The 12914-nt window shown below is 42.7% G+C and overlaps 1 protein-coding gene across 1 annotated transcript in view; it reads right to left on the reverse strand.

The window, feature by feature from the left end:
* Positions 1-12914, reverse strand: part of CHP1 (calcineurin like EF-hand protein 1) — a 50964-nt gene that overhangs the window by 20995 nt on the left and 17055 nt on the right. Inside the window, exon 3 of the mRNA XM_003900799.3 lies at positions 5313-5393. Within this exon, the coding sequence (XP_003900848.1) occupies positions 5313-5393 (81 nt within the window). The remainder of the gene's footprint in view (positions 1-5312; positions 5394-12914) is intronic.

Raw genomic sequence — 12914 nt, forward strand, 5'->3', positions numbered from 1 at the left:
TTTTTAGATAACTATATTATGTAATTTAGTATCCTGCCTTCTTTTAACTTTTAAGCATTTCTCCAATCAATATAAATACTTTGAAACATTTAAAACATATGCATAATTCTGTGGACACATTATGATTTTATTTTTCCCTCATAATTGGATATTTTTTCTCTAAATAATCTTTTAGGCAGGGCACAGTGGCTCACGTCTATAATCCCAGCACTCTGAGAGGCCACGGAGGGTGGATCACCTCAAGTCAGGAGTTCAAGACCACCCTGGCCAACATGGTGAAACCCCGTCTCTACTAAAAATACAAAAATTAGCTGGGGCCTATAATCCCAACTACTCAAGAGCCTGAGGCACAAGAATTGCTTGAACCAGAGACGGAGGTTGCAATGAGCCAAGATTGCACCACTACACTCCAGCCTGGGTGACAGAGGGAGATTCTGTCTCAAAAAAGAATGATTTTGCCGGGCGTGGTGGCTCACGCCTGTAATTCCAGCACTTTGGGAGGCCGAGGCGGGTGGATCACAAGGTCAGGAGACCATCCTGACTAACACAGTGAAACCCCGCCTCTACTAAAAATACAAAAAATTAACTGGGCGTGGTGGCGGGCGCCTGTAGTCCCAGCTACTGGGGAGGCTGAGGCAGAAGAATGGCGTGAACCCAGGAGGCAGAGCTTGCAGTGAGCCCAGATCACACCACTGCACTCCAGCCTGGGCAACAGGGTGAGACTCCGTCTCAAAAAAAAAAAAAAAAAAGATTTGAAAGACCTAGACTTCTTGTGTATAAAGCCTTCTTGGTACTTAAGCTTAGAGAAAATCTTTTTATTGTGCCACAGGCTAATCAACTACCCTGTAAGAAATAATTCTCAAAATTTGAATGAAGAATGTTCTTTAATATTAAAAAAGAATGCCCCATGTGACATAATATCATTTATTTATCTAAGGCAGATGGCCTGGTTCCTGTGGTTACCTAAAAAAAAACCCACTCTGTAACCCACCAAACAGCTGAGGTATGTAGCGTCTCTTCTGTGCTCTATAGACACTCAGTTTATAAGGCCTTCTAAAGGCAGAGTTCAAAGGATAGCCTGTGAGCCATCTGCACTCAAAAGAATGACCTTGGCTGGGCGCGGTGGCTCATGCCTGTAATCCCAGCACTTTGGGAGGCCGAGGCAGGCGGATCACCTGAGGTCAAGAGTTTGAGACCAGCCTGGTCAACATGGTGAAACCTCGTCTCTACTTAGCCGGGCGTGGTGGCGTGCGCCTGTAGTCCCAGCTACTTGGCGAGGCTGAGGCAGAAGAATCGCTTGAACCCAGGAGGCAGAGGTTGCAGTGAGCCAAGATCACGCCACTGCACGCCAGCCTGGGCGATAGAGGGAGACTCCGTCTCAAAAAAACAAACAAAACAAAACAAAGCAAAAATAAGAATGACCTTTTGGTTCTTCAATGTATCTATACTGCTGATGGACCAGGATCTGGTAAAAAATGTCAGATCTGAGGAATCAAGTAACGTGGAGTAAAATTTAAATCATATGCTAGAAAAAACACATTAATGATTATTGCTAGCATAAAGTTTCTGGGTAAAAGGGAATTAAATAAACATAGTCCACTTTCAAATCTCACTCTTTAAAAAAAAAAAAAAGCCCCCATGTGCATATGCCTAGGGAAGAAAGAAAAACCCAGAAGCCAAATACATCTATATGATTAGCGCAAGAAGCAGTCACAGCTTGCTAAGAGCCAAGCAGTGCAGCCCAGTACAGCCCTCCACTTCCTCATATGCACTCTGTCCCATTTCCTTAGCAGTAGATTCGTGGACAGAATGACAGGTGATACTGTAGTCACAGCAAATGTAGTTTAGCTTTACAAAACAGCTTCCCACAAGCTGCTTCTTCAAGTAATCAATGGTGACTAAAGAATTCTGAAAAAAAGTTGGCAAAGTGACTCTCCTGGGTTTACTTTTCATTGCAAAAGGTTTGGATACAAAGCATAGCTGTGAAAGTTATCTCTGGATAGGGTTCAATGCTTTGCAGGGGTAAAAGAGGAAGCAGAAAAAAGGAAGAATTCAGCATACAAACCACACCTGAAACAAACAGGGCAGTTCAAGGAGAGAGAAAGCGAAAAATGAAGGAGGGCATAAGATTCCTTGTAGTCAACATGATTTGATTCCCGTCTTTACATGAACTAACTGCCCGACCTCATTCGCCTTCTGACTTTCACTCACATTTACTGAATGCCCAACCCTCTCAACTAGCAAATTCCTTTGCTCTCAATTTAGAGTTCTAAAATTTCCTCCAGGCATTTTATCTGACAGTATCCTCATTGACAGTCTCATTAAAAACTGGCACCCATATAATATTTTGAAGTCCTGTGGGTCATAGACTATCCATATGAACTAGGAATAGATTGTTTAGGAAATTACTTAAAACAAGCTTATATGTAAGCTTTATTGATGAAAAGGCACCTAATCGAATCAGTAAATATTTACTCACTACTCTGAAAGCAGCGTATTAGGTAGTGAAGCATATCAAAAGACTAGTTTCACACTAGAAAACCCCACATTAAAAACAATCTACTTTACAAAGTGTGTGTGTTATGAGAACTATATGTTTATTCAGTATCACAAAAGTAAAATAAAGGCTGGGGAAATGTTCCAGATTAAAGGAGGCTAAAGAGACATGACAACTGACCCAGACTAGATCCTGTACCGGAGGTGGGGAAGTGCTAGAAAACAGATTATTAGATGACAAAATTGGAATATGAATATAAATTAGAATAAACTAGATAATATGTTAATACAACAGAGTAATAGATTAGATAAGAGGATTGTATCAATGTAAGTTTACTGAAGTAGAAACTATACTATGGATATGTAAAAGAATGTCCCTATTCTTAGCAAACACACACTGGTGCATTCAGAGGTAAAGCCCCATAACTATGCAACTTACCCTGAAATACTTCAGAAATACAATTATGTGAACACGCATACACAAAAAAATTACATAAGTATATATGTGTATATACCTACATGTATATATGTGTATGTATGTACGTACATGCATGTATGTATGTATATACACGCACACATACAGTATGTGTAGGTAGAAAGAGGGGGAAAGAGAGAGGGAAAAAGTGTCTGCAAGAGAGGGTCTGTAGAGCAAGCACGGGTACATAAGCTGCGCTGTTCAATATTGCAGTCACTTGTCACATCTGGTTATGTGCACTGGAAACATGGTCAGTCTGACCTGATATGTGTTTAAGTGTAAATTACACGCTGGATTTCAAAAATTTACTATGAAAAAATGTAGGCAGGCCGGGCGCGGTGGCTCAAGCCTGTAATCCCAGCACTTTGGGAGGCCGAGACGGGTGGATCACGAGGTCAGGAGATCGAGACCATCCTGGCTAACACGGTGAAACCCCATCTCTACTAAAAAATACAAAAAACTAGCCGGGCGATGTGGCGGACGCCTGTAGTCCCAGCTACTCGGGAGGCTGAGGCAGGAGAATGGCGTGAACCCGGGAGGTGGAGCTTGCAGTGAGCTGAGATCCGGCCACTGCACTCCAGCCTGGGCGACACAGCGAGACTCCGTCTCAAAAAAAAAAAAAAAAGAAAAAATGTAGGCTGGGCGTGGTGGCTCACGCCAGTAATCCCAGCACTTTGGGAGGCTGAGGCAGGCTGATCACCTGAGGTCAGGAGCTCAAGACCAGCCTGGCCAACATGGTGAAACCCTGTCTCTACTAAAAATACAAAAATTAGCCGGGTATGGTGGCATGTGGCTGTAATCTCAGCTACCTTGGAGGCTGAGGCTGGAGAATCGCTTGAACCTGGGAGGCGGAGGTGGCAGTGAGCCGAGATGACACCACTGCACTCCAACGTGGGCACCGAGCAAGACTCTGTCTCAAAACAAAAACAAAACAAAACAAAAAAAGTAAAGTATCTCAGTTATTTTTAATATTGATTATATATTGAAATTGTATGTGTATATATACATATATATATTTTTTTGAGACAGAGTCTCACTCTGTCGCCCAGGCTGGAGTGCAGCGGAGCGATCTCGGCTTACTGCAAGCTCTGCCTCCCAGGTTCACGCCATTCTCCTGCCTCAGCCTCCTGAGTAGTTGGGACTACAAGTGCCCGCCACCATGCCCGGCTAATTTTTTGTATTTTTAGTAGAGACGGGGTTTCACCATGTTAGCCAGGATGGTCTCGATCTCCTGACCTCGTGATCTGCCTGCCTCGGCCTCCCAAAGTGCTGGCATTACAGGCGTGATCTACCACACCTGGCCTGAAATAATATTTTTAATATATTAAATAAAATATATATTACCAAAGTTAACTTATTTTTACCTTTTTTTTTTTTTTTGAGACGTAGTCTTGCTCCGTCACCCAGGCTAGAGGGCAGTGGCACCATCTCAGCTCACTGCAAGCTCCGCCTCCCAGGTTCACGCTATTCTCCTGCCTCAGCCTCCTGAGTAGCTGGGACTACAGGCGCCCACCACTACACCTGGCTAATTTTTTGTATTTTTAGTAGAGACGAGGTTTCACCATGTTAGCCAGGATGGTCTCGATCTCCTGACCTTGTGATCCGCCCGCCTTGGCCTCCCAAAGTGCTGGGATTACAGGCGTGAGCCACCATGCCCGGCCAACTTATTTTTACTTTTTTTCTTTTTTTTTTTTTTTTGAGACGGAGTCTCGCTCTGTCGCCCAGACTGGAGTGCAGTGGCCGGATCTCAGCTCACTGCAAGCTCCACCTCCCGGGTTTACGCCATTCTCCTGCCTCAGCCTCCCGAGTAGCTGGGACTACAGGCGCCCGCCACCTCGCCCGGCTAGTTTTTTTGTATTTTTTTAGTAGAGAAATGTGGTTACTAGAAAATGTAAAACTATGTGTGTGGCTTGCATTATATTTTAATGGGTTGCTACTAAGAGAGAGAGCACACAAATGAGGCAAAATGTTAACAATATAACAATAGATGCATCAGGGCAATAGATATACAAGTATTCTTTGAATTACTTTTAACTTTTGCAACTTTCTTGTAAATTTGAAATTACTTCCAAATAAACATTTTTTAAAAGTCTAGTTTTATATCAATGATAAGCATAAAGACAGAATTTTGAAGATAGGCTCATATATCAATTTGAAGTTTAAAACACACAGGAGGGTAGAATAGAAGAGATATTCTAGAAATGACAAAATTAGAAATGCCCAATATAATCAGGGGGTATCACAGTCTGAGATGGCACAATCAATATCACTATTCCAGATTAGCAAATAATTTAGGTTGTGATAACCTCAGGAAGGAAGTCCAACAACTGTACTGACTCACCCCTCTGGAAAGAAGGCATTGATGATCCGGTCCCCCAGTGGGTTGATGGCAAGTTCTGGAATCCTCTGGAAATCTTCCCGGCTGCCAAGAGAATCACCTTGAGTTAGATAGAGATCATTGCCCTTAGCATGAACTCCCTAAGTCAGGAGTGTAACCTAGCAAGAATATTACCTCCTGGAATTTACTTCTGTGGCAAATTATACCAAATAACTGCAAAGAATAGCACTTTAATAGCTGCCAAGTGTTTCTTGCAACAACTCAGTAGTGGAAGGAGCCAGATTTGACTATGCCACATTCCAGTGAATTCAGCACACAGGTTACGTCAATAAGCCAAATGATGGACAAATACTAATCTGTCCCTTAGTAAATGATTCCTTGAACATTAGCATTTCGTACCTAGTTATTAAGTTTGGAAAGTGAACAGCAAATGGAAAGTATCAAATACTGCAGAACTTGAATATGGGGACAAACACTTAGAGGGGTCTCCATATCCTTGTTAAGATTTTTAGGCACTTACAAAATGCAAGGAATTCTTAGGTGCTATTTACATGCAAGGAAAGAATGTGACAACCAATTGATTCCTTGTTCTGACTCTGGCTTTTTCTCCATTTCCATTTTCTGTGGACTAGGACTACAGAAGTATTTAACCCTCAAACATGACATGAGCAGTCATCCTCACATGACTCAGGTGAGGTTATACCAAAGCAAATATTATCAGCTACCATTCATTGCATACACATCATGTGCTGCTCTAACTGTTTACATACATTATCTCATTTCTTCATGCCCATGTTTTATGTATACCCTTTTAGAGCTGAGGAAATTGAGAGTCAGGAAGATAAAGTAACTTACCCAAAGCCACACTACTCCTAAGTAGCAGAACTGTGATTTAAATCTAAGTCTGAGTCAAAGTGTTATTTTTCTAAAAACCACATTTCTTTCCTATATTGAACTTTTTTTTGAGACAGAGTCTTGCTCAGTCACCCAAGCTGGAATGCAACAGCACGGTCTTGGCTCGTTGCCACCTCCACTTCCCAGGTTCAAGCAATTTTCCTGCCTCAGTCTCCCAAGTAGCTGGGATTACAGGCACCCGAGATCACACCTGGCTAGTTTTTTGTACATTTAGTAGAGACGCAGTTTCACCATGTTGGCCAGGCTGGTCTTGAACTCCTGACCTCAGGTGATCTGCCGGCCTTGGCCTCCCAAAGTGCTGGGTGGGATTACAGGCGTGAGCCACAGTGCCCAGCCCTAATACTGAACCTTTTCAATGAAAGTTACCCTCCCCAAGATTTTTCTTTTTTTTTTTTTGAGACGGAGTTTTGCTCTTGTTGCCCAGGCTGGAGTGCAGTGGCGTGATCTCTCCACTCACTGCAACCTCTGCCTCCTGGGTTCAAGCGATTCTACTGCTTCAGTCTCCCACGTAGCTGGCATTACAGGCGGGCGCCACCACACCTGGGTAATTTTTGTATTTTTAGTAGAGGTGGGGTTTCACCATCTTGGCAAGGCTGGTCTTGAACTCCTGACCTCAGGTGATCCACCTGCCTCAGCCTCCCAAAGTCCTGGGATTATAGGTGTGAACCACCGCGCCCAGCCCCCAAGTTTTTCAATAAGTACTTTTAAAAAACTTTCTTTGGTTGTTTCCTGGGCCAAGAATACAAAGCTGTCTACAACTTACCTGTGCTGTAGTCTTCAAAAATATCAATGTCATGGAGGACAAAGAAAAGCAGAGGATTGTTCCAGATCAAGGGGGGATAAAGAGACATACAACAAAACCCAACACATGATCCTGGACTAGGAAAACACCTGCTATAAAGGACATTACCGGGTAATACGTGAAAATGAAGCATGGACTATATAAAATACGGAATATTACATAACGGTACTGTTTCAAAATGTAACTTTCTTGAGTTCGATCTGAGAATGTCCTTTTTATAGGAAATAAACAGTGAGGTATGTGACAACTGGTGAATCTGGGTATCAGAGTAAAAGTTATCTTGTATTGTTCTTGTAACTTTTCTTCAAGTTTAAAATTATTTCCAGATAAAAAGTTAAAAAAAAAAAGATTATAAACTTGAATAGATTTTACTCCTGCCTTCAAGAAGTTTACTTGCAGAGAGATAAAATGTGTATCTCCACCCTCTCTGTAATATAAGCCAGCAAAGACGAAGATAATAAAACACTCCTGCTGTACCCAGGAGACTTCACACTCTTTTCTTCTTGTGGTTTAACGTTTACATGGTGCTTAATTAATTCAGCAAGCTCATCTCCACCACATTTGGTGACACAGGTAGAAACTGACCTGGTGGACTGAACACAAAGCTCTGGAACAATCATCCTGGATTCCAGTCTTTTCTTGATCATTTAGGGTAATAATTTTATATCAATGAATAAACCAGAAGAAGTTGTTCATAAGATAACTGGATTGCTTAAGATGATGAAAGAGAAAATTACCGAGGTCCTGATTATTTAATTCAACGAACATGTACAAAGCTTTTATTACATAATTTGTTCTGTAATACAAAGTCTACACTATCATCAAAATGCAGCTCCTCTTGTCTGACAGAGGTCAAGAAACAATAACTACTCCCTTTTAAAGTAAGACTAAGGCTGATTTGAATTGCATGGCCACATACCTCAGTTTAATGTCTAACAAGCTTAAGAAACTTTAGCTGAGAAGAGGCAGTTTAAAAACCAAGTCTAGTATCAAGTGGTGATGCACAACCTAGCCTGAACTTCAGTCTCAATAAGGAAGTGTACACTTGGCCCTCCGATGTCAATAAGGACCTGTCCTTTAATACTATCTAACTCTAGTCTTAGAATTTAGATTGTATACACAATGTAGTTCCAGTCACTCAGATCAAGGAGAATATTGCTAAAAGTATTAAAGTTAAAAAGAAAGAGGGCTGCACATGGCAGCTCAGCCTATAATCCCAGCACTTTTGGAGGCCAAGGCGGAAGAACTGCTTAAGGCTAGCAGTTCCAGACCAGCCTGGGCAACAGAGCAAGACCACATCTCTAAAAAATTTAAAAAAACAAAAAATTAGCCGGGCACGGTGGAACGTGCCTGTAGTCCCAGCTACTTGGGAAGCTGAAGCGGGAGGACTGTTTGAGCCTAGAAGGTCAAGGTTGCAAGGAGCAATGATAACATCACTGCCTTCTAGCCTGGGTGACAGAGTGAGACCCTGTTTCAAAACAGAAAAAAACAAAACAAAACAGAAAGAGTATAAAAAATAATTTGTCAACTGTTAAATAAACAATATACAAACAAGTTATTATTACTGGTTGCTTTATAGTAGAATGGAGATCTGGGCAGTTTCTCTAAAACTTAGCTTCTCAAATTTGCCCATCAACATAAACCTAATAGAAAAAAATAAATACTCCAAAGTGACCTAAACACCACAAGCATAAGATCCATCTTAAAATAGATTTGTGTGGATTCACTGAAAAACATACCAACATTATGTTCTGCCTCATGGTATACCTAGGAAAACCTTCTTTGAAGATGTTTTGAGAAAAAGACAGTATCACTGCTAGTAGTCAATTCTGAGAACAGAGCCATGTACAATGGCATTCTTTGTGGCCAACAAATTTCCAATGGGAAGTGGTTTTCCAGACATTCAAGGGCATAGGGATGCTCAGAAAAACCAGAGTTTTGAGACTGTTAGTAACCAGACATGCCATCCCTCTACACTGCTCGCCTTCACTGCATAAGTGCCTTCTCTTACAGAGATTCAGCCTCACAGGTAACTTCTATCTCAAGCACCCACAGGTTATTGCTTTAGTTGACTTGTACATGAGGAGATTAAAATCTGTTAATAGGACATACCCACTGGAAAACACATTCAATTAGAAAACACAGCTTTCTAGGCTGGGCATGGTGGCTCACGCCTGTAATTCCAGCACTTTGGGAGGTGGAGGCGGGTGGATCATGAGGTCAGAAGTTCAAGACCAGCCTGGCCAAAATGATGAAACCCCATCTCTACTAAAAATACAAAAATCAGATGGGCGTGGTGGCGGGTGCCTGTAATCCCAGCTACGTGGGAGGCCGAGGCAGAGAATTGCTTGAACCAGGGAGGCAGACGTTGCAGTCAGCCAAGACAGCACCACTGCACTCCAGCCTGGGAAACAGAGTGAGACTCTGTCTCAAAAAAAAAAAAAGAAAACACAGCTTTCCATATTTAAGTAGTATGAGAGGTTAATCATATGGTACAACGTATTTATTAACACTGAAATGACAAAAATTTCCATTAGCTAAAGCATTTAATCCATATTTTTAAATTAAATGGATAAGATGGCCAGGTGCAGTGGTTCACGCCTGTAATCCCAGCACTTTGGGAGGCCAAGGCAGGCAGATCGCCTGAGGTTAGGAGTTTGAGACCAGTCTGACCAATATGGAGAAACCCTGTCTCTATTAAATATACAAAATTAGCCAGGCGTGGTGGCGCATGCCTATAATCCCAGCTACTAGGGAAGCTGAGGCAGGAGAATCAAATGAACCTGGGAGGCGGAGGTTGCAGTGAGCTGAGATCGCGCCACTGCACTCCAGCCTGGGCCATAAGAGCGAAACTCCGTCTCAAAAATAAATAAATAAATAATAAAGAGGAGGAGAATAAATAAATTTTAAAATAGGAACAAAATCCAGGTGAGGCTTCTTACAAAAAAAAAAAAAAAAAAGGAACAGAAGCAAACTTCCCAGCTAAAGGACCCATTTTTAGTATAAGAAGGTTCACCTAATGCTGAACAATGAATAATAAAGAATACTTCACAATAAGATATATACAGATGAAATTTCAGAATATCAAGAGGAGGTATTTAAGACTTTCTTTTTTTTTTTTTTCTCAGATGGAGTCTCACTCTGTCATGAGGCTGGAGTGCAGTGGCACAATCTCGGCTCACTGCAACCTCTGCCTCCCAGGTTCAAGCAATTCTCCTGCCTCAGCCTCCAGAGTAGCTGGAACTATAGGCATGCACCACCACGCCCAGGTAATTTTTGTAATTTTAGTAGAGACGGGTTTCATCATGTTGGCCAGGATAGTCTCGATCTCTTGATCTTGTGATCCACCCACCTCAGTCTCCCAAAGTGCTAGGATTACAGACATGAGCCACCATGCCCGGCCCAGAGGATATTTTTAAAGCAAACTTTATTGAAGTATAACAAACAGAAAAGTACACAAATCAAAAGCATTCGGCATAAATTTTCACCAAGGGAAGACTCTATCCAGCCTCCAGATGAAGAAACTGATTATTACCAATACCTGGAAGCTTCCCTTATGCTCCTTTTGTCTTTACCTGCTCCCCTCCCCAAAGGGTAATCGTTATTCTGCCTTGTAACTCCATAGATTACATCAGAACAGAGAGTATTTAAAGAAGATAAACCATCTTTGTGTTCAGATACCGACCAGGCTCTTACCTTAACCTGACCTGCAAAAGACCACTTTAGGACCCCTGGGGTCCCCAACCTCTGGGTTGCAGACCAGTACCAGTCTGTGGCCAGTTAGGAACCGGGTTACACAGCAGGAGTGAACAGAGTGCAAGTGAGCATTATCACCTGAGCACCGCCTCCTGTCAGATCAGTGGTAGCACCAGATTCTCATAGGAACACAAACCCTATTGTGAACTGCGCATGTGAGGGATCTACATTAGGTGCTCCTTATGAGAATCTAATGCCTGCTGCTTTGAGGTAGAACAGTTTCATCCTGAAACTATCCCACCTACCCCCAGGAGAAAAATTATTTTCCATAAAACTGGTCCCTGGTCCCAAAAAGGCTGGGGATCACTGCCAGCTGCTTTTTTTTTTTTTTTTTTTTAAATTAGAGACAGGGACTCCCGGTCTCCCTATGTTACCCAGGCTGGTCTCAGACTCCTGGGCTCAAGCAATCCTCCTGCCTCAGCCTCCTGAAGTGCTAAGATTACAGGCAAGAGCCACTGCACCCGGCCTAAGCTGCCTTTTTAGAAAAAACAATTTCTATGGCAATGGTAGAAATATCTCACCCAAAATAATGGCATCGGAAGAAAGTAAGGTTTATAAGGTTACAGTACATATCTATATTTTGTGAAATATCAATCTGAAGAGACGGTCCATGTAAAAAGGCAGACAGGGAAATTGCAAATCAATCTGGCGAACACTGTTTACAACACTACTCCCCTGAATGTTCCCAATTCACCCGAGTAAATTAAAGATGTGGTGAAATCTCGTAATTAGGAAGCCTATTTAAGCTTGTTGACCAAGCTTTTCACAAATTTTAGTCAATAACTTTTTGCTTTTTTTTTTTTTTTTAAACACAACACCTACTGATAGACCAAGGAATGACTGTTCTATAAAGCATACTTTGGAGTGCGTCTCCGAAAGCACTCTGAAGAAGCTGCATTCTAACCAAAGCCTTCCACAGATTCTGCTTTATGTCCCACTGGAGCTGATCACTACAAAGGAATGCAGAATGCCCCAGACTGTACACTGTAGCCTCTCACTCTGCAGAATTTGGCTTCAGGCCCCAGACATGGAGCACCTTGAAGAGGAAAGTAAAAAAAAAAAAAAAAACAAAAAACATTGTTGAAGGGAAAATCTTTCTCCTAATAACTACAACTGCCTTCTTAAGAAGGTGAAGGTGAGGCCGGGCGCGGTGGCTCACGCCTGTAATCCTAACACTTTGGGAGGCGACGGCAGGTGGATCCCAAGGTCAGGAGATCAAGACCATCCTGGCTAACACAGTGAAACTCCATCTCTACTAAAAATACAAAAACATTAGCCGGGTGTGGTGGCAGGCACCTGTAGTCCCAGCTACTCAGGAGGCTGAGGCAGGAGAATGGCATGAACCCAGGAGGCGGAGCTTGCAGTGAGCCGAGATCGCGCCACTGCACTCCAGCCTGGGCGACAGAGCGAGACTCCGTCTCAAAAAAAAAGAGGGTGAAGGCCGGGTACAGTGGCACACACCTGTAGTCCCAGCACTTTGGGAGACTGAGGCAGGCAGATGGTTTGAGCTCAGGAGTTTGAGACTAGTCATGGGGAACATGGCGAGACCTCCTCTCTACAAAAAATATAAAAGGTAGCCAGGCAGAGTGACACGTGCCTGTAGTCCCAGCTACTCAGGAGGCTGAGGTGGGAGGCTACAGTAAGCCATGATGGCACCGCTGCAATCTAGCCTGGGCAATACAGTGAGACTCTGTCTCAAAAACAAAAACCAAAAAAAGAAAGTGGAGGCTGTTCCAGGTAACAAAAGATTGGAAGCCACTTATATTCAGATGAGCACCCTGATGGGTCCTGGAAAGATCAAGATTGGCCTTAAGCTGAGTTTGGCAACAACGGCTGGAGAGAACTGAATCACTCTCTACCAGAGAAGAGTTCCGAGTTACGCCAACTCATTTCTAAGGCTAGAGGGGGTAGAAGAGGAGAGGGTTGAGAGAAGGCGGAAGACAATTTAATTGGATGGCCACAGGCTAAGATGATAATTGTCAGGAGGCACAGCCAGAGTGAAATGCCACTGGTGGGTGGGTCCGACAAAACAATTTACATAAAATGCATTACTTGTTTACTATGTGGCACATTATGTGGTACAATTGGATAATTTATTCTAGGTATTCAAGGTAGCTTGGTGCTTCTCTCGT

The sequence above is a fragment of the Papio anubis genome, chromosome 7 (genome assembly GCF_008728515.1).
Source record: "Papio anubis isolate 15944 chromosome 7, Panubis1.0, whole genome shotgun sequence".
Classification (NCBI taxonomy): domain Eukaryota; kingdom Metazoa; phylum Chordata; class Mammalia; order Primates; family Cercopithecidae; genus Papio; species Papio anubis.